Below are 21,865 nucleotides of genomic sequence, written 5' to 3'. Positions count from 1 at the left end.
CCTCTTCTGTGTTCAGGAAGGTATAGGACATAAGGCTGGCAGCCCACCCCCGCCTCCAAATAGCAGCTACATGGTGACAGTGGGTCCCTGGAGGCTCGGCTATGTAGCCTTTGACCTTAACCCAGGGCCTGCAGAATAGGAAACCAATTGCATTGGAAGGGAAGACGGTTTACCTGTTTTAGGAAGAGGGTAACTGATATTAAATAAATCTTCCAGAAAAGAGAAGATGGGACCTGTGATGTTCAAAGCGAAATCTGCATTTCCATTTGTGATGGCGTCTTTCCGGGCCCAGATGCGTATCTAAATCAAAACAAATAAGTGGTGATTAGGAAAAGCTGTAGCGACTTCGGGGACAAGCAGCCTGCTTGCTCCAGTTCCCTGAAACTCTAGAGTCAAAGTCTCAGCTTTTCAGAAGAAGCTACTACCAGATAAAATGTCGACAGGTGACCCTGAACACATTGGGGTTAGGGGTGCTGACCTCATGCAATCAAAAACCCACAGATAACTTTCAGCTACCCAAAAACTTAACTGCTAAGAGCCTGCTATTGGCCAGAAGCCTTACTGATCACGTGAACTTTTACTTAACACATATTTTGTGTGTGTATTATATACTGTTTCTCACAGTAAAGTAAGCTAGAGAAAAGAAGATGTCATTAAGAAAATTGTAGGAAGAGAAAAATACATTTACGAAACTCCGTGTGTAAATCCGTGTGTAAGTGGACCCGCTTGGTTCCAATCCGCATTGTTCAAGGGTCAATTCTAAATGTGTACATGCCCTGGAGAAAGTCCAGAGGCTATTTGCTAAGATATGAGCAGTGATTCTCTGGGAGGGTTGTTATTTCAATGTTTTACAGTAATGCAGGTAACTTTTGGAATTTAGGAATAATCCTTGGAGTAGTATCTACCCCCAAAGAAAACATAGACTGTCTTAGAGTAAAAGGGCATCGCAGACCTTTGCTTCCCTTTTTAGGACATATTTCCAATGTTCCAAAACAGAATTGTGCCGTTAGCAGATGTTACACAGTATGGTACATTGTACCTGTGTCCGAATTATGCAAATTGAAGACAGTTTCTCAATGTTTATTGATGCTAAGTTCATTAATAGTGCGATCTTGTTTTCAAAATTTGAAATAAGGTTAATTCCTGAATTTAAAAAAGTTCATCAATAGCCTTATGATTTTGAACAAGTGAATTACATCCTCTGTTTATGACACTTCCGCTTTAGTAAGTATAAAGAAACCCCTGCCACGGTTTGTTAGTTTCATGTAACCAAGCTATTACTTGAGGCCTTGGGAATTTATTTCTGTGATTCTAGCAGCTAATTTGCTCTTGTTTTCATTAGTTCTTATTTTAATATGAAATCATTTTATATCCCACAACAATGCCATCAGAGCACTTTTTAATGGGGTTGCTAGTGTTAATGACAAAGAACATGCATGAAACTCAAGAGCCCTGAACAAAAGTTAGAAAATGAGGCAATTAAGGTAATTATCCTGATGTGAATCAAGTTGATTGGAGAAAGAGTTCCCTATAAAACATTAGAGAAAATGCTAGAAATGCAGACCAATGGTAGTTGCAGATTGGTGCCCTCCAAGAACACATTCACCTTGCTTTGCTTTTATTTCTGTGGGGAAACTTTGTCTTGAATTATGGGGATGTGGAATTACACGAGGTCTTTGGAATGCTCTCCTCTCACAGAATGCAACCACCTGTTCTTGAGGCCTCTGACCTCACTCTTTTCAGCCTCCCCCATGCTGGGGGGATTCAGCTCTGCCTCTGCACTACACTAACCCTCCCCACGTCTGGGTCTGACTCCAGAAGGCAATGCGAAGATTGCTACACTCGAAGCCAGCACCACTGAGTGGGAAAGAACACTATTCTAGTATTCAAGACTGATGAATTTTCACTGTAACATTTTGGAAAATAACTGAAACTTTGAATGTTCAACTTGGAGTTTCAAAAGCTCCTCCTATAAACTATCATTCTATAAGCCAAAGTGGAGGCCAGTGATGGAGATTTCAAGCTGTGTGGGAGGGAGCAGGGAGCCCCCAGCAGGGCAGCTGGGAACACTTTGGAGGTGCAGTCATTAAGTTCCTCCAAAACCACACCTAGCCCACCAGCATGCTCCTTTTTTAAAAAATTCAACTAGGCCACCAGTGTGTTCTTGTGATCCTCCTGGCACACAGTGGACCTCAATACCTAAGAGAAGAATATCTTTATACGTGCCTGTGTGTGCAAAGTTCTAGGCAAAAGATGTTATTTCCAACCTTAGTTTCATGTGTCCATGTTTATCCTCAAGTCAAGGATTAACTGCATTTTCAATTTCACTAAATTTTTATCTCTTACTTAACAAGCAATTGTTTGTGTAACCTGGATGCTCTTCCAAGAGCACATTCTGGTTCCCCCATAAAATATATGGTGGATTCCTTCCCTTTGTAGAGCAAAGCCAGAGCCAAATGCAGCATTCCACTGATAAGCTCATCCCAAATTTCAATTTGCTGGCTGAGAATGTCACTTTCTTAGGCATGTTCCATTTCCTCTTTGTTTCTATGGCAGGTAGTTTTCTTTTCAGGGCCATCTTTCACAAAGAAACAGACGTGACCCTTTTTATAAGACATGTCTGCTGTACAGCAGTGCTAAGAGCGGCAAGCCAGTTGAGCTGTGGGTGCTGACACCCCACCTCGAGTCACTCATTAGCTCCAGGGCCCACTCTTTCAAGCCAGGCCCCAAGCATGTGCTTCCGAATCATGCCCAAGGAGATTTCTCAAGAGATGCCGTGAATGTTTCTCTTGGCCTGTGTTCTAGCTCTCAATGTCAAGGATCTGCCCCTGATTCTCCGGGCTGGAGCCAACAGCTGAGGAAGATAAGCTGTGGTTTGCATGGAACACAGTACTATTAATTCAGCCTTCAGAAGAGTGGCTCTGAGTGATCCCCCCACCCTGGTGACAGACTTGGCTCCTCCACAGCCCCCCAATCCCCACAAGTCAATGGTACAAGCCTGGAAGATGTTGGGCCCAGGAGAGAGTCTCGGCCGGCAGTAGGGGTCTGATCTTCCTCAGCCCTGTGAAGTTGACGTGGCGAAAAAGAATGTGGCCTATAGGAGGGGTCTTCCCTCCCTCCACACTCCAGGCAAGGGAGTAAACCAGCATGTAAAGGATTGCCACAGTCTCCCCGATACTTTCCTCAGAATGAGGGCATAACTGGGTGAAGACGAGGTGCCTGGGCAGGCCCGAGCGCCTACTTCGGCCAAGTCTGGTAGGAGTGCCGCGTGCCTCAGAGTTCAGGAGGCCACCAGCACTGCTTCTGGATGGGGCAAGGCACGGCCCATAGGCACGACTTCTGTCACCGTGGTGGCTCCTAGCTGGTGTCCATGCTGGTGGGCTGTACTGGGCACTGGACACGTCGACTGTCACCCTCGCTTCAAGGCTGTGTTCACATCGTGGGCTAAACAACAGGCACACCTGAGCTCTGAGGCACTAGTGTGGGAGCTTTTCCTCTTCCCTCATCACCTGAAAGGTGGCAAGAGCCCATGAAGAGGTGCTCCAAGTCCGCATTGGGTGCAGCCTTGCCACAGAAGCCCCTCCACAGAGCTGTGGGTAGAATGGTGGTGTCCCATCTGCAAAGCCACACTGAGAGGGTCAACGGGCTTGGAAAAGTCAAAGGGGCCACCAGGAGGTGACGATGGGATCCATAGGCCTAAGCCCTGGATGTGGCAAGAATGGATGATGCATCTGCAGCTCATACAGAGGCTATGGACAGTCTTCCTCACTCACCTGCTTGCCCCTTTCGGTTCTGTCGACATGATCATAGTCGCATATGGCAAACGCCACTAAGTAAGTTGGCATGGGGGGCGTGGTGGAAAAGGTGGTAATGGTCCACATGCTTCCATTCACATCTCTCTTGGTAGACTGACCTACAGAAATTGGTGTTAGTCCAAATCACTGTAAACCAAAGCAGGAATAGCTACCTTTAAAGTGACGTGTCAGGGCAACTGTCACCCAGCTACTTCCTCCCAGCCAGCCCCTAGAGTTTCCCAGTTTGGATTTCTCTATCTCCAACTTATCAAAACCACATTAAATGAAATAAGTCAGAGAAAGATGGCTACCATATGATTTCACTGATGGGTGAAATCGAAAAGGCAAAACACATGAACAAAACAAATAAAGAAAGAAACTGGAAACAGATGCATAAATGCAGAGAATAAAATGGTAGTTGCCAGTGGGGAGGGGGCCAGGAGGGTGGGCAAGAGATGTGAAAGAGATTAACAGCTGCAAACTCCTCGTTATAAAATCAATGCCATGCAGGGGCGCCTAGGTACCTCAGTCCATTGAGTGTCTGACTCTTGGTTGAAGCTCAGGTCATGATCTCAGGGTTGTGGGATCCAGCCCCACCTTGGGCTCTGTGCTCAGCAGGGAGCCTGCTTGAGATTCTCTCTCTGCCCCCACCCTGTCCCTCTCCCTGCGAGCGTGCTCTCTCTCTCTAAATAAATAATCTTAAAAAAAAATCAATGCCATGGGGATAGCATGTATGGCATAGAGAAGACTGTCATTAAGAGTCTTAATTTGGGGGGTGCCTGGGTGGCTCAGTCAGTTAAGCATCTGTCTTCAGCTCAGGTCATGATCCCAGGGTCCTGGGATTGAGTCCCACAGCCAGCTCCCTGCTCAGTGGGGAGCCTGCTTCTCATTCTCCCTCTGCCCTTTCCCTACTCAACCCCCCATTTGTGCTCTTTCTCTATCAAATAATAAATAAAATCTTTTTTTAAAAAAGATTTAACTTAACTTCATATGGTGACAGATGGTGACCACACTTATCACGGTGAGCACTATGTGATGTTACATAATTGTCGAATCACTATGACGTACATCTGAAACTAACATAATCTTGAATGTCAGCTATACTTCAGTTAAAAACAAACAAACAGCATTAGGAAGATCTAAGGACAGCATCTTTGCTTGGAATCAGTATCTTGAATAATAACTGATGGAGGGTCAAATCCATGGGCACTCTGAGGCCCACAACCCACCTCTTCTCTTTTCCATCTCCTGCTACTGTTTCCTGGACCAGTCCACCTCTCACAACCTCATCTAGAGCCTCCCAGGCCCATAGTAGGTCAAGGAAGTGCAATTTAGCCACTGTCAGGTTTTAGTGAAGTCTTCAGGGGAGGCAGGCTAGGTCTTTAAAGCTGAAGGCTAGGTATTTGACGTGAATTGGACTGGCATATATTAACAGGGAGTGGTGGGGACCACAGCAGACCCAGGTGGTGGGGTGGGTGGGTGGGGAGATGTCTGCAGGGGGCACCCTATAATGACTGTAACTACTGCAGTCACGAAGGAGCTGCATGCCCCGTGTTGTTAGATCTTCTAAGTTTACAAGGAAATAAAAATCGTGATTTTTATGAGAAATCTCTGGATTTTTGTAAGCTCAATCAAAAGGGAAAAAAAAATCATGTGAACCAAATGAAACACATCTGTCCACCAGATCCAGACTAGGTCTGCTAGTTTGTTATCACTAATGATCAATAGTGAAGGCCAAACTAGTGGACAGACAGGCTGCCAAGGGATAAGAACAACGTGATGTCCCCGGCTTCCAATGCAAAAAGAATCAGGATTTGCCATCTCCGAGATGCTGGTGCTGATACAGACCCCATGTGACTGTTCTCTCTAATTAAAATATATTGCCAACTCATTGCCTAGAAAAGCTATTAATATCAAAGCTATCACAGAGCTAAATATATACGCATATGCGCACATGCGTATAATTAATATACACATATATATGTTGACAGGAAATATTACTTACCTAGTTTTGGCATATTAGAAAGGGCCACATAGCTTGGATGATGAATAATTGTAATATTAAAAGTTGCCTTTAGAGCTGGCTCATCAAAACAAGGAAAAACACTTCTGGCAAATGTTGGTTCCATCTGAGATGCTAACAGGACCCTGCAATACATTTTTGGGGAAAAAAATCGATTTATTTTTATTTCAAATTGGTGGAAACAAAAAAAAAATATTGAGATGATGGCTTATAATTACATTCAGGAAGGAGCTAGAGTACTTCCCCTCATCTCTCTCACTGCCCTTCCAGTTAAAACACACACATTCCAATTCTCACCACACCTTGGGATTCTTGTAAGACCTTAAATACAAAAGACCCATTTAATTTTTGACCACAAAATACTATTTACTTCATTACATCATATGCCTTTAAAACCTTCTGCAAACAAAAGAGGAACAAATATAGCAAATATGCAATAACAGGCTTTTGTGAACCAAGTATTTTTTGAACTAGGATTACTTTTTGGGGAATGGATTATTTCTTTCATCCTCCACTGAACTGCAAGCAATGTCTGCTGAATAATGGCTTTTTCTCACATGTTCCCTCTTCTTCCTGGTTGAAAACTTAGAAAAAGTTTTATTCTACACACTTGGCGGGTGGTGGTGGTAAACCATCTAGGTTCATGCCAAATAAACCGAACAACTTTTATTTACACATGGGTAGATTTATCAAATCGCTATTGCTTCTCCCTCCATCTCCATGGAAAAACACAAAAAGTGACATTATCCCATGGTGCACTGGTGATTTATGGGGAAAAGTTTAGAGACAAGAGTGCCCTGGGCAAACAAGGAGATTATCAGGTTTATCCTCTGTAAACACAGCCTAAATCTGACAGGAAGTGGGTCCTAACTAACAACTTTCTTTTCAAAATAAACCTGTGGTCTCATTAAGAGTTGGAGACCTGGGACCCTGTTTTAGGATGACAATTGTGGATGCTAATTCTTTTTGTTCCCCTAAAGTCCTGAGACCTAGCATCCCTGATGCATTTACTCTTGGTTCAGGCCCAGCTCTTAGATAAATTGCCGGGGAAGTGAACAGGATGTGAGGGAGTATGGCCCCTCCATTACCATCACCCACCTCTGGGATCCCACCCCTGGGATTCCTCCTCCATCATGGTAGGATCCCCACTCTCACGAAAATCCACACACAGCCATCCGCATGCTCAAAAGCCAACCTGATGTGTTCATAACCTTGCTGTGACAAAACTGTCATTCTCAACAGGCCGGTTTTGCCCTATATGCTTCTTCCCACTTAACTTTGCTCTCAGATGCACGGACTGGAAGGCAGCTCATGAACTCTGACCTCAGCCACCTTGGCTGCAAGACTGTGCTCCATCTCCTGCTAACTGAGCAATCCTAACCAGGTCACATGTTCTTGCTGAGCCTCAGATTCCTCACTCAGAGAGTAATGGCACTTAATCAACCTTTTATTGCTACTTGAACTTTCCCATTATTAGTAACCAAATTTATCAATAAACAACCTTTGAATTTTCCTATATTCCTTTAACTCCTGCAGATTGCTCTTCGTAGGGATGAACTGTAGAAGAATTCAAGGAGGGGTAAGTTCCAGGGTAGGGGTTGAGGGTTGGAACATCACCAATTACGGATGCATTTAGACATGTCTCAGAGATCGCAGTTGACCACACGCTGCATACAAACCACATTTGTCTTCCTAATAAAGTTCAAACTACCAGGAGTTAGGGGTTACATCTTTTCTCTTCAATACCATTTATAATATTTGGCAAAAACATGGGTTCGTGGCAGTTGAGTAAGTATTTTCTCAGCTTTGGAGGTACTATAAAATAAAGGCAGCTTGATTTAATATATTTAAGAGAATACGGAGTATTTTTACAATATCTGTTGCACTGGCATTTGTTTTATAGTATTGGTTTCTGTCTTTAAAAGAACAGTGATAAAATAGAGAGGAGTCAAATAATTGACAATACATTGGAAAGAATACTGAGCAGGGAATTCACGACCTGTGTTTTTGCTCAGGATCTGCTGTGTTAACACAGTGATGTCACTGGGGAAGGTTTCCTGAAACTCTCTGGATATCCATTCCTATAAAATACAGGGATGGGACCAGATGATTTCCAAGTCCACTTAAACATCCAAAACTAATTCTAAAAGGGATAAAGACATCCAACAGAATGGAAAAAGGGGCCACCTAGACTGAATTGTCTAGGATTAGGAGAAACAGCCCTTCGGAAGCTCATGCTTGGCCTCCACGAGGTCCGTGAGACCTCTGAAATTGTAGGACATGCTGTACAAATGGTAATATATTAGCATGAAAGAGTATAACGCAGAGTGAAAAAGCACATCCAGTCTTATAAAACATGCTTACATATTTGGAAAGCCACCCCATCGCTATCGTGTCTGTCATAGAAACTATTGAAAGTAAAGTTGGGAACATCTCCACTGCCACGACTTCACAAAGCATATGAATCTCAAGGACACTGCAAGGTGAGAAGGAGAGAAAATCAGACTTTTCAGGGAAGTGGGAAAGTTTTATGCTCATCAAAAGGGGCTACTCTACCTCTGAAATGAAGAACACGCTATGTGTTAACTAATTGATTTTAAATTAAAAAGAAGTGGGGTGGTGGCTACAGTTTCAAAAAGGCTCAGAGACACCAGCTCAGAGTCACCACTTTAACAAACCAAATATCAAGCAAGTGCCTTCCCAGGCCATGATTCAGGCCCCTAGAGAAGTGAAATAAAAGAAACTCTTGGATTTTACTCAACTATTTCCCTCCCTGGTTTTATACAAACAAACAAAAAGGGAAAAATCTCTATAACACACAGCCTTCCTGGCTCACAGTCTTAACTACCAAGGTCAGGGCCAGCCAGCAGCACACACGATCTGGTTATGCCACATCTGGGAACTGAAGGCTGGTACTTATTTCCCTTCTCTCTCGGCTTTGGACTCAAGCAACCCTGTAAGGCTATTCTGACCTCAGAAAATAGAACCCTCTCCTCCCCTCAAACCTCACTGAAACATACTATTATGGTGCCTGTGAAGTCTGGGTTTAGAGCAGTCAGCTGGTGAGGGAGTTAATTTGGGAGAATATGTCTCGTAGTGGCTCAGTATTGCAAAGCCACTTTCCTGCCCTCTTGTACAGCCAGATGATCATAGACTTGCCACATTTTTGTGCCAGAAGAGGCCTGAGGGGCCAAGGCCATGTGATGTCCTTGGGGATCCATCTCCTGCCACATAAAAAATATCCCCTCACTAAGTTATTGCATCCCGAATTACTGTATGAACTCCGTATGCCTACAGCTCTTGCTAACAAGTGCTGAATAACACAACTGGCCAAGGGTTAAGTAAGACCTGAAAGTTGTCCCCTCAAGTTGTTTTTACATGACACACTCAGAAATCAAAATGTTTAGTAAAAATGGATGTTACACCACTGGTCTGTGGTTCAAGGCTTGGTCTATGAATCATGTTTGTTTATTACTTGTGTAATAGGATCTTAAAACTGAAGTTTCCACCAAGCAACAAAACACAATAGATGTACAATTTCAGAGAAAGGTGCCAAACCATGTTATGAAGATTTTCGAAGTAGATGGTCTCAAGAACCTGCAGACTTTTCATCTCCAACAAGAGATATATGAATAGGGGCGCCTGAGTGGCTCAGTTGGTTAAGCGTCTGCCTTCAGCTCAGGTCATGATCCCAGGGTACTAGGATCCACCCCTTTCCCCCCTTTAGTGTCTGGCTTCCTGATCAGCAGGGAGTCTGCTTCTTCCTTTCCCTCTCTCCCTTCCCCCTCTGCTTGTGCTCACCCTTTCTCTCTCTCTCTCTCTTTCTCTCAAATAAATAAAATCTTTTAAAAAAATGATATATGGAAGGAAGGTCAGGGAATGGAGATGAGAAGAGGGATATCTCAGAGGGGAGTGGTGTAGTTTAGCGAAGCTCCCTGATCTCAGGGGTGCTGGAAGGAGGGCAACCCCTGACCAGGGTGAGCCAGAGGGGGTGAAGATCCGTCTGAGAGCAGAAGTATTATCCTGAGACTGAGAGACTTAGAGGCTGGTACCCAGCTTCCTGTTGAGGAAGCTGCAATTGACACTGGTGGGAGTCTAATTCCTACCAGGTAGGAATCTGAAAGGCAGGAGAGCTGATGGCTTCAGAGCAGTATCAGAGGAAGAGTGCTACAGCCTTGGGACCCACAGCAGCCCTAGGTCAGGGATGTACGAGTGTTCCTTGGACGAGCTGTGGGCCCCGAGGCACATAGTGAGCCATATGGGGACTGATTTGGGTTCTGTCCAAGAGGGCCACCTGCAGGAAGCTGCAGATGGTCTACTGCATGTCCGGGGGCTGAAGAAGGAGTCACTAACAACCATTGGAACAGAGACATAGAGGAAGCAGGCTTGCAGGGTCAAGGAAATTGTAAGAGAAAGAGAAGCAGTGAGAAAATGACATCTCAAGGGAAAAATGGCAAGAGCAGTGGCTTAGGCAAGAGCTGCCCTACGTGGCACCTCTCCCTGTCTCCCCTAGCCCCGCCGGACCTGGTGGGGGTGTGATAGCAGCTCTCAAGGTGGAAGGGGGATGTTGACTAGAACCATGAGGTGGACAAATGGAAGCACCACTGTCCTTTCCCTTGCTGCAGGCTGCTAACCTGAAGCTCACCCAGCTTGGGGAAGTGAGCTTGCAGGAAGAACTAGGGAGATTTAACAGCAATTAAGTTCAAGGCTTTTAGCATGACACAGGACTGGATTCTCTAATTTTTGCATCAGGACAGTGTTTGTGACTTAGTGGACATAGATCATCTGTCACCTAAGAATGAGCAGTAAATTATGGGCTGCTAGAGTATTTATGCAGGAGCAGGAAAGATGATCTCAGAAACTAAATTGTGGAAGGACAGTGGAAGAAACGCAGTTGCACTTTTACTCAACTATGAGGTGTGCTTTTTCAATAGGCTAGTACACTTGTTTTCAAAAGATACGGGATCGAAATCTTTGATGAGCAAGACCACCCCCTAGAGAAGATGGCTCAGCCACATGAAACATATGGGTTTGACACCCCTATAGGATAATGAAATGGCCTGTTTTCTCTGTGACACCAATGACATCATGTACTTGGCATTTGAGGTCACTGACTTTGTTTTGATATTTCTAAATTCTTTCCTAATATTGCTCAAATTTCTCTCTTGTGTGTCATACTCTGAGGATTGTGCCAGAATTCCTAGCATAAACAGCAAATGGAAGGAAGTCCTTTGCAATTCTCTGTTCACTCTTACTACACCTGCACACAGCGATTGATTTTGAGCATACTGATCTCCCCTTAATTTGTCTCAGACAAAGATCCTAATTTTTTCCAGCCATTTCACACTAGCCACCCTCATCCTTTGATTATCCTATTCTCATTTCTCTGAAGACCTCCCTTTTCTGTCTTATATTTTATAAAGGACATGGCATGATCAGAAAAGCAGGACATATTCCTAAAGGACACTGTGAACAAGAATGGGATTATACATTCTTTCATTGACTTTCAAAAGTAGAAGAAAAATGGAGAGTCCCACCATCTTAATTTATAGAGGTGAAAGCTAATGCCCTGGGAATTTATACAACTGGTTAGAAAACAGGTAAGTGACCGAGGTAGTACCAGAACCAGGGCTTCAGCGCTCCAGCCTGTGGTCCTTTCCAGCTACCTTTCCTGGGGTCTTTTTATGTGCTTTGTGGAATATAATGTAATAAAAACCATAAGCCAACTAAGATATCATGAAGAAGACTGAGGATTAACTTTATAATTAATAACATTTCCAAATCTAGAGATGACTTCTATTTTCTACCCTGATGGAGTAACATAGGCTAGCATTAGCCTTCTGTTGGAAACAACTAAAAACCCTTATAAAATATATGGAACAGCTGTCTCCAGACATTAGATAACAGGAAGCACAGGGCTGTGATTCCCAAGAGAAGAGAACAAATGAGGTGAACTCTACAAGCACCCTGTTTACCTGGAAGCAATTTCTCAACTGTAGCTCAGGTGGAGGGAACAGAAACTGAGTTCAGTGGTCTCAGTGAGTTGAGGAGACTATGACTGATGCCCAGGGAGATCTAGATAGCTAAAATCTGCAGGGTAGAAATCCAGAAATCTGCATAGAATCCACTCCCCTCCCCAACCCTGCCCCTGCTGCTGAGTCTTTGTTCAAATATTAATCTGCACTTTAGGAGGTCAAGCAAAGAAATGCTGTGGGGGAAGGAAAGAACAGCTACCACGGAAAGGAGAGCTGAACAATTCCTAGAGCTCACACAGTGCTGGGAGTTGTTCAAATTCCCCCAAGCCAAAGTATAGAAATCTCCAGAAGAGGGCAGCCTGGGTGGCTCAGTGGTTTAGTGCCGCCTTCTGCCCAGGGCGTGATCCTAGAGACCGAGGATTGAGGCCTGCGTCAGGCTCCCTGCATAGAGCCTGCTTCTCCCTCTGCCTGTGTCTCTACCTCTCTTTGTCTCTCTCTGTGTCTCTCATGAATAAATAAATAAAATCTTTAAAAAAAAAAAAAAAGAAAAAGAAAAAAGAAAGAAAGAAAGAAAGAAAAAGGAATCTCCAGAATAAATGGAATTTTTAAAAGACACCAGGAAGGTAATGCCTGAGCAATGGGCTAATGTAGCCCTAGAGTAAAGGCAACTTTTGATCCTCTCTCAAGGAACTTAAACACAAGCCATGGGAGATCAAACAAGAATCGAGAAGGTCACCAAATAGCTTATGTACCTACCCAGAGAAGACCAGCGTTCATTAAAGCAATGTAACAAAATATAGCATTCAGCAACATAAACTTTGAAATATGAGGCATTCAATAAAAAAATGAGAAATGCCCAAATATTTGGAAATCAAATAGCGAAGTTCTAAATAACCTATAAGTCAAAGAAGAAGTCAAAAAGGAAATTGTGAAGTATGTTGAACTGAATGAAAAATTTAAAAACAATATGACATTATTTGAAAGTTTATACCACTAAGCACTTATGTTAGAGAAGAAAAAAATATCTTAAATCAATCACCTTGTGCCTGCCTGGAGAAAATAGAAAAAGAAAAAGAGGCACACCTGGGTGGCTGTTGGTTTAGCATCTGACTCTTGATTTTGGCTTAAGTCATGATCTCAGGGTTGTGAGATCACTGTGCTCTGCACTCAGCAATGAAATCTGCTTGTCATTCTTTCTCTCCCTCTCTCTCTGCCCCTCCCCATCCTGCATGTACTCTCTCTCTAAAATAAATAAATACATCTTCAAAAAAGAAAGTAGAAAAAAAAGAAAGGAAATAATAAAGAATAATACATAAAGCATTGAAGTGAAAAACAATAGAGAAGATCAGAAACAAAAAATTGGTTCTACAAGAAGATTAATAATGTAGGCAAATCTCAAGGTAGACTGATCACACTTATTGTCTATCAAAAATGGAAGATATTTTGGAGAACCTCACCCTTTTAACTTAAAAAAACCTGAAGACTCTAGAGTATATGCAACTGGCTAGATAGTAAGTGGCAGAGATGATATAAAAACCAGGGCTTAAGCTCTCAAAAGAGAGAAGATACAAATGATCAATGTCAGGAATGAGAGAGGTGATATCACAACAGTTTCTATAGATATTAAAATAATAATAAAGAAATATTTTGAAAAACACTAATTATACTTAAATTTGACAACTTGGATTAAATGGGCAAATTCCTTGAAAGACCAAAACTACTAAAACTTGCTCATGAAGAAATAGATAACCAAAATAGCCCTTTATTCATTAAAGAAATTTAATTATAGTTAAAAAACATCTCACAAAAAAAAAAAAAAACCTCCAGCCCCACATCGCTTCATTAGTGAAAGTCAACCAAGAATTTAAGGAAGAATTAATGCCAATTCCATATACATTTTTCCAAAAACTTAAAAAAATAAAAACTTCTAAATTTATCATTTGAAGCCAGTGTTACTCTGATACCAAAACAAGACAAAGAAAAAGAAAACCCATGAACATGAATACAAAAGTTAAAAACAAAATTTTAGTATATCAAATGCAACAAACACAAAAAAGGATAATACATCAAGTGGGATTTATCTTCCAAATACAATGTTAATTTATCATTAGAAAATCAATCAATGTAATTGACCATAGTAATAGACTAAAAAAGAAAAACCACACGATCATCTCAATAGATGCAGAAAAAGCATTTGGCAAAATCTGGCATCCAATCTGATAAAAATTCTCAGAAAATTAGAAATCAGAAGGTAACTTCCTCAATCTACAAAAGGGTGGAGAAGGAGGAAAAGGAGGAGTTGGGGAGGAAGAAGAGAAAAAGGAGGGAGGAAGAGGAAGAAGAGGAAGAAGAAGAAGAAGAAGAAAAACGACAGGAAAAAAATCATAATTAACAGTGCAAGACTGAAAGCTTTCACTTTAAGGAACAAACAAGGATATCTGTACTTAACCACTTTTATCCAACACTGTAATAGAGGGTGTAGACATGGATGTAAAGCAAAGAAAAGAAAGAAAAGGCACCTAAAGTAACAAAGTAAAACTGTCTTTATCTGAAACAGTATGATCACTTACGTAGAAAATTCAACAATAAGAAAATGAACAAACAACAAAAATGGGCAAAAGAGTTTTAACAGATGCTTCACTAAGATGCATGGATGGCAAGTAAGTATAGGAAATGATGCACAATATTAGTCATTAGGAAAATATGAATTAAAACTGCAATGAGAATCGTCTATTAGAATGGTTAAAATGAAAAAGCCTAGCAGTAATACCAAATGTTGCTGAGAATAAACAACTAGAATTCTCCAATAATATCGATGAAAATATCAAATCCTCAAAATATTTGGAAAACAATTTTATAATTTCTTAGGAAATTAAACACTTACTTTCTAGATTTTCTAACCATCCCACTCCTCTAGTTGTTTACTTAAGAGAAATGAATTCATACAAAGAATTAATACACAGACTTATACATGAATATTTATAGAAGCTTTGTTTATAATAGTCCAAGGAATCTACAAAAAAATTCCTAGATCTAGTAAGTGAGATGAGCAAGTCATGGGTTACAAGATAAACATATAAAATTCAGTATTTCTAGATAGTAGCAACAAATACATGAAAATTAAAATTAAAAATACAAAACCATTTACAATTGCTCAAATAAAATTAAATGCTAATGGGTTAGATTTGGTTTGAATTTCCCAACTTGACCTTGGACCAGGAAATCCAAAGCACTCTATCTATTGGTAGAGTATAGGACTTGTATGGTAAAAACAACAAAATGCTGATGAAACAAATCAAAGATCTAAATAAATGTACATACGTTCTATATTCACAGATTGGCAGAACATAGTGAGAAAGGCATAAAAGGAGAAGACAAAAATAGGAACAAAGAACAATGGTAATAAATAGAAAACAATAATGCACATGATAAATATTAATTCAACATATCAAAACTAAGATCAGAAATGAAAGAGGATTCATCAGTATAGATTCCATGAACATTAAAAAGATAATAAGGAGTACTATGAACTAGTCTATGTTCACAAATTTGATAATCTAGATAAAATGCACTAATTGCTTAAAAGACATAATCTGTCAGAACACCCAGAAGACACAACCTGAATAACCCTCTATTTTAAAAATTGAATCAATAGTTAATAACCTTCCAAAATGGAAAGCACAAGACCTAGGTGGATTCACTGGTAAATTCTACCAAACACTTAAGGAACAAAAGATACCAATTCTCTACCATCTCTTTCAGAGGATAAAGGCGGGGAAATAATCCCTGACACATTCTGTGAGGACAGCATTACCCCAAAACCAAAACCTGACAAAGACATTACAAAAACAAGAAAACTATAGACCAATATCCCTCATGAACACAGATGCAAAAATTCTCAACAAAATATTAGCACATCAAATTCAACAATGTATAAAAAGAAATGTACTCCACAAGCAAGTGGGGCTTATCTCAGATATACAAGACTGGTTCAACATCTGAAAACTAATTAGTGTAATCCATCACATCTAAATAAGAAAAATCACATGATCTTATCAATAGATGCAGAAAAAGCATTTGCCAAAATCCAATATTTATTCATGATAAAAATTCTCAGTAAAATAGGAATAGAGGGAAGCTTCTCTATCCTGAAAAAGATTATGAAAAATCTACAGCTAAACTTCATACTTAATGATGAGAACTGAAAACTTTCCCACTAAGGTCAGATACAAGGCAAGAAGGTTCCCTCTCACCATTCCTCTTTAACATTATGCTGGAAGTCCTTACTAATGTAGTATGTCAAGAGAAGGAAATAAAAGATGTATAGATTGGGAAGAAAGAAACAAAACACTCTTTAGTCAAGATGACATGATGGTCTATGTAGAAAATTCAAAAGAATTGACCAAAAAACTCCTGGAACTAATAAACAATTATAGTAAGTTTTATTTATACAAGACTAATATAGAAAAGTCAATTGTTTTCCTACATGCCAACAATTAACAAGTGAAATTTGAAATTAAAAACACAATACCATTTATATTAGCACCCCCCAAAATGAAATACTTAAGTATAGATCTAACAAAATGTGTACAAGATATATATGAAGAAAAGTAGACAGCTTTGATGAATGAAATTTTAAAGACAACTAAATAAATGGAGATATATTCCATGTTTGTGGACAGGTAGAGTCATGTTATCAAGATGTCAGTTCTTTCCAACTTGGTCTGTAAATTCAATGCAATCCCAATAAAAATCCCAGCAAGTTAAGTTTGTGGATATCAACAAACCAGTTTATATGGAGAAGCAAAAGTTTATATATGGAGAGACAACTAGACCCAGAATACCCTACACAATATTGAAAGAGAAGAACAAACTTGGAAGATTGATACTACTTGCCTTCAAGACTTCCTGTAAAACTATGGTAATCAAAAGAGTGTGATATTGGTGAAGAATAGACAAATGGATCAATGGAACAGAACAGAGATTCCAGAAAGAGACCCATATAAATACAGTCAACTGAATTTTGACAGAGGAGAAAAGGCAATGCAATGGAGTAATGATAGTCTCTTCAACAAACATTGCTGGAACTACTAGACATCCACATGAAAAAAAATTGAATCTAGACACCAACCTTATACCCTTCACAAAATGTAACTTATAATGGGTCAAATAAACTCACAATAGGTCACTTTAAAATATAAAACTCAAAAATATAAAATTCCTACAGGAAAACATAGGAGAAAACTTCAATGACCTTGAGTATGGTGATATCTTTTTAGACACTACACTAAAGGCATGATCCGTGACAGAAATAATTGATAAAGTGGACTTCTTTAAAACTGAAAACCTCTGGGATGCCTGGGTGGCTCAGTGGTTGAGTGTCTGCCTTGGGCTCAGGACGGGATCTCAGGGTCCTGGAATTGAGTTCCGCATCAGGCTCCCTGTGGGAAGCCTGCTTCTCCCTCTGCCTGTGTCTCTGCCTCTCTCTCCATGTCTCTCATGAATAAATAAATAAAATCTTTAAAAACAAAAACAAAAAACGGAAGAGACTCCTAACTCCTAACTCTGGGAAATAAAAGGTTGCAGAAGGGAAGGTGGGTGGAGGGATGGGGTAACTGGGTGACAGGTACTGAGGAGGGCACTTGATGGGATGAGCACTGGGTGTTATACTATATGTTGGCAAATCGAATTTAAATTTAAAGAAATGTAAAAAAGAAACCAACAAACAAAAAACCCTGAAAACTTCTGCTCTGTAAAAAATAGTATAAAGACAATGAGAAGACAAGCCACAGACCGGGAGAAAATATTTGCAAAAGACATATCTGATATCCAAAATATACAAAGAACTTTTAAAACTCAGCAATAAGAAAACAAGCAATTCAACTGAAAGATAGGCCAAAACCTCAACAGACAACTCACCAAAGAAATTATACAGATGGCAATTATACAGGTATTATATTTACATGTATAATATATACTGTATTATATGATATATAATATATAATAAATATTATATTAACATATAATACATATTATGTATATTATACTATATATTCAATTATACAGATATTAAAAAGTGCTCCACATCATATGTCATCAGGGAAATGCAAATTAAAACAACAATAAGGAAAAAACAACAACAACAATAAGATACCACCGAACACCTATTAGAATGGCCAAAGTCCAGAACACTGACAACACCAAATGCTAGTGAGGATGTGGAGCAACAGGCACTCTCATACATTGTTGGTGGGAATACAAAATAGTATAGCCACTTTGAAAGACAGTTTCGTGGTTTCTTATAAAACTAAGCATATTCTTACCATATGACTCAGCAATTAGGCTTTTCTTTTATCTAAGAAGTAAAAGTTTATGTCTACACAAGTTTATGTCTATGCAGAATCTGCACAAAGAATTTAGAAGACCTTTTTTCATAATTGCCAAAACTTGGAAGCAACTAAGATGTTTTTCAGTAGGTAAATAGATAAGTAAAAAATAAATAAATAAAATAAAATAAAATAGATAAGTAAACTAGGGTACACCCAGACAAAGAAATATTACTTAGTGCTGAAAAGAAATGATCAAGACATGAGAAGACATGAAGGAATCTTAAATGCATATTACCAAGTTAAAGAAGCCAGATCTGAAAAGGCTATGTACCTATAGTAGGATTCCAAATATAAGATATTCTAGAAAAGGCAAAACTATAGAGACAAGAAGATCAATGACTGGGGCAGGGATGAATAGGCAAATAACAGGATTTTTAGGTCAGTTAAAATACTCTGTATGATAGTAGAATGATAGATGTATCTCATTATACATTTGTCCAAACACGTAGAATGTACAACACCAAGAGCGAGCCCTAAGGTAAACTATGGGCTTTGAGGAATCATGATGTGTCAATATAGGTTCATCTTTGGTTAAAAACATGTATCAAGGTGCTGGGTGGCTCAGTGGTTGAGCATCTGCCTTTGGCTCATGGTGTGATCCTGGGGTCTTGAGATCGAGTCCTACATCAGGCTCCCCACAGGGAGCCTGCTCCTCCCTCTGCCTGTGTCTCTACCTGTCTCTGTGTCTCTCATGAATAGATAAATAAAATCTATTTTAAAAAATGTATCATTCTGGTGAGCAATGTCCATAATGGGTGATGCCATACATGTGCAGGTGCAGGGGCTATTTGGAAAATCTCTGTACCACCCTCTAATTTGGTTTTAAACATAAAACTACTCTAAAATAGTCTTTTTAAGAAAGAATTCCAAGACATGATACCAAAAGCATGGCCTATTTAAAAAATTGAAATTGGGGTGCCTGGGTGGCTAAGTCGGTTAAGCATCTGCCTTCAGCTCAGGTCAGAATCCCAGAGTCCTGGGTTTGAGTCCCACATTGACCTCCTTGCTCAGCAGGGAGTCTGCTTCTCCCTCTCCCTCTGCCCCTTCCTCTGCTTGTGCTCTCTTTCTCTCAAATAAATAAATAAAATATTTTAAAAATGTGATAAATTGGAAAAAATAAAATTAAATAAATAATTGATAAATTGGACTTTATTAAAATTCAAAATTTTTGCTCCCTGAAAGACCTTATTAAAAGCATGAAAAAACAAGCTACAAACTAGGAGAACCTATTTGTAAACCATATGTCTCAATAAACTCCAATCTGGAATATATCATGAACTCTCAGGACTCAATGGCAAAAAGAACAATTCAACTGGAAAATGGGCAAAAGACATGAGAAGACATTTCAACAAGGGTGATATACAGATGCCAAATAAGCATAAGAAGATGCTGAACATCATTAGCCACTAGAAAAATGCAAATTAAGTGAGGGCCAGTGGCACAATGGATAACATGTCTGACTATGGATCAGAAAAATGCAAAGGAAGAGCACAATGAGATATCACTATATGCTCATCATGACAGCTAAAAAAGAAAACAGTGGTAAAAGCAAATGGTGCCTGAGATGCAGAGAAACTATCATTGATACAGTGTTGGTGGGAATGTAAACTAGTACAGATGCTTTGGGAAACAAGTTAGCATTTTCTTTTCTTTTTTTTTTTTTTTAAGTTAGCAGTTTCTTAAAAACAGAACATGAAACAACTGTATGACCCACCACTTACTCTCTTGGGCATTTATTCCAGAAAAATGAAAACTCATGTTCAACCAAACACTCATACACAATTGCTCTCAAAAGCTTTATTTGTAATAGACGAAAACTGGAAACAACAAAATGTCCCCATTTATCAGTGACTTCCCACTCCCCCAGTTCCTAACAACCAGCACTGTACTTTCTATTTCTGAATCTGACTACTCTAGGTGGTAGTTAAGTAGTTAAATACAGTCTCCTCAGAGTTCATCTATGTTGTAGCATGTGTCAGAATCTTCTTATTTTTTTTTTTTTTTAGATAGGCTCAATGCCCAGCAGGGAGCCCAATCTAGGGCTCAAACTCAAAACCCTGAGATCAAGACCTGAGTGGAGATTAAGAGCTGGCCACTTAACCGACTGAGCCACCGAGGTGCCCCAGAACACATCCTTCCTTTTTAAGGCTGAATAATATTCCCTTGTATGTATAAACCACATTTTGTTTATCCATTCATCCATCAGTGAGCATGCATTGCTTCCACCTTGTGACTATTATGACTAATGTTACCATGAGCACGAGTGGACTGATCTGCAATTTTTGAGGGTGTGCCCCCAAAACTTTGATAAATTCCTCTGGTGATTCTCATATACATTAAAGATTTGTGAACCACTACTCTAATTCAGGATTTCCCCAAGTATAGAGGGAGAGGGATTTGAGGTAGCTCTTGGACACCCTATTACGTAGATCTGACTCACATATGAGATAGTCTTTTTTCCAATTCTATTAATCATTCTGGTAAAGTCAAGAGCAAATCTTGGTTTGGTGTTATTTATCTTCAACATCTAATTCTAATTACTCTTTTTAACAAAGAGACAGTAGCCCTAGATTCAGAGCCTTCGGATCCTTCAGCAGACCATCGTTAACAGGGGAACTTAGTAACATCGTTTTTCCATTGTATTGGACCGTACAGCATCATGACTCTCAGCTCTCATCAGGGCTCCAAATGGTTTCCCATTTATGATGTAGAGTCGCTTTTTAACAAACCTACTTAATATTTTTGTTTAAATTGAGCGATATTTTTTAGCAAAAAATACAGCCAGAGGCATGTGAATATGGCAAAACCTTCCAGGTTGATGTGCCAGAGAATGAAGTCTGCGAAACACTGTTTTGAGGAACATTAACATTTGGATTTTGCCCTCAATTTTCTACACATGGAATGAGAGAAGCAGACACTGACACACAGCAGCACAATCTAAAGCATCCAGTAAATGTCTCCTATATGGCAGAAGGGCAGAAGTGTGATGGTACCAGCCAAGTGGAGAAAGGCAGAGAACAGACAGGAAGCATCCCCAGCAACCTCTGAAGCTAGAAAATTGTAAAGCCTTAAAAGTGTGAGATAGGGATGCTTTTTGTATTTTCTAGAATGAGTTTCTTCTCCTTCTTCTTCTTCTTCTTCTTCTTCTTCTTCTTCTTCTTCTTCTTCTTCTTCTTCTTCTTCTTCTTCTTCTTCTTTTCTTCCTCTTCCTCTTCCTCTTCCTCCTCCTCCTCCTCCTCCTCCTCCTCCTCCTCCTTCTTCTTCTTCTTCTTCTTCTTCTTCTTTTCCTTAGTGTTGAGTAAAATTATTTAAAAACTTCAGCCTGTCCAGACCATGATAAGGGGTCACCAAAGAAGAGACGTAAACCTGTTCCAACTGCTGGCCGCTGGCATCAGAGACAGGGCAAGAAAAATGTGAAATCTGTAGGCAGCTTCTCCCCAGGTGCGAATCTCCTCCTGAGGCTCACATCTTCCAGGAACGTGGCAGGTGCAGTGTTTCAATAGCAAGAGGCTGCTCCTGACAATTACACACCAAGCTAATGAGATAGTGACCACTGCACAGCTTGTGCATTAATTTCTCATCAATTCTCACAACACTCTAAAGGTTGACACTTGTGTCTATTCCTTGAATGAAGGAATCAACTCAGAGACATGCAGGGCCTGACTCAAGTCACACAGCTCAAAC

General features: G+C 40.1%; 1 protein-coding gene across 1 annotated transcript in view; it reads right to left on the bottom strand.

Moving 5' to 3' along the window:
• LVRN (laeverin) overlaps positions 1–21,865 on the bottom strand; it is a 64,791-nt gene that overhangs the window by 40,133 nt on the left and 2,793 nt on the right. Inside the window, exons 2-4 of the mRNA XM_038551853.1 lie at positions 5,800–5,942; positions 3,774–3,913; positions 174–300 (exon numbers count right to left, since the gene is read on the bottom strand). Of these exons, the coding sequence (XP_038407781.1) occupies positions 174–300; positions 3,774–3,913; positions 5,800–5,942 (410 nt within the window). The remainder of the gene's footprint in view (positions 1–173; positions 301–3,773; positions 3,914–5,799; positions 5,943–21,865) is intronic.

This window comes from Canis lupus, chromosome 11 (assembly GCF_011100685.1).
Source record: "Canis lupus familiaris isolate Mischka breed German Shepherd chromosome 11, alternate assembly UU_Cfam_GSD_1.0, whole genome shotgun sequence".
Classification (NCBI taxonomy): domain Eukaryota; kingdom Metazoa; phylum Chordata; class Mammalia; order Carnivora; family Canidae; genus Canis; species Canis lupus.
This window is presented reverse-complemented; position numbering and strand designations above follow the sequence as displayed.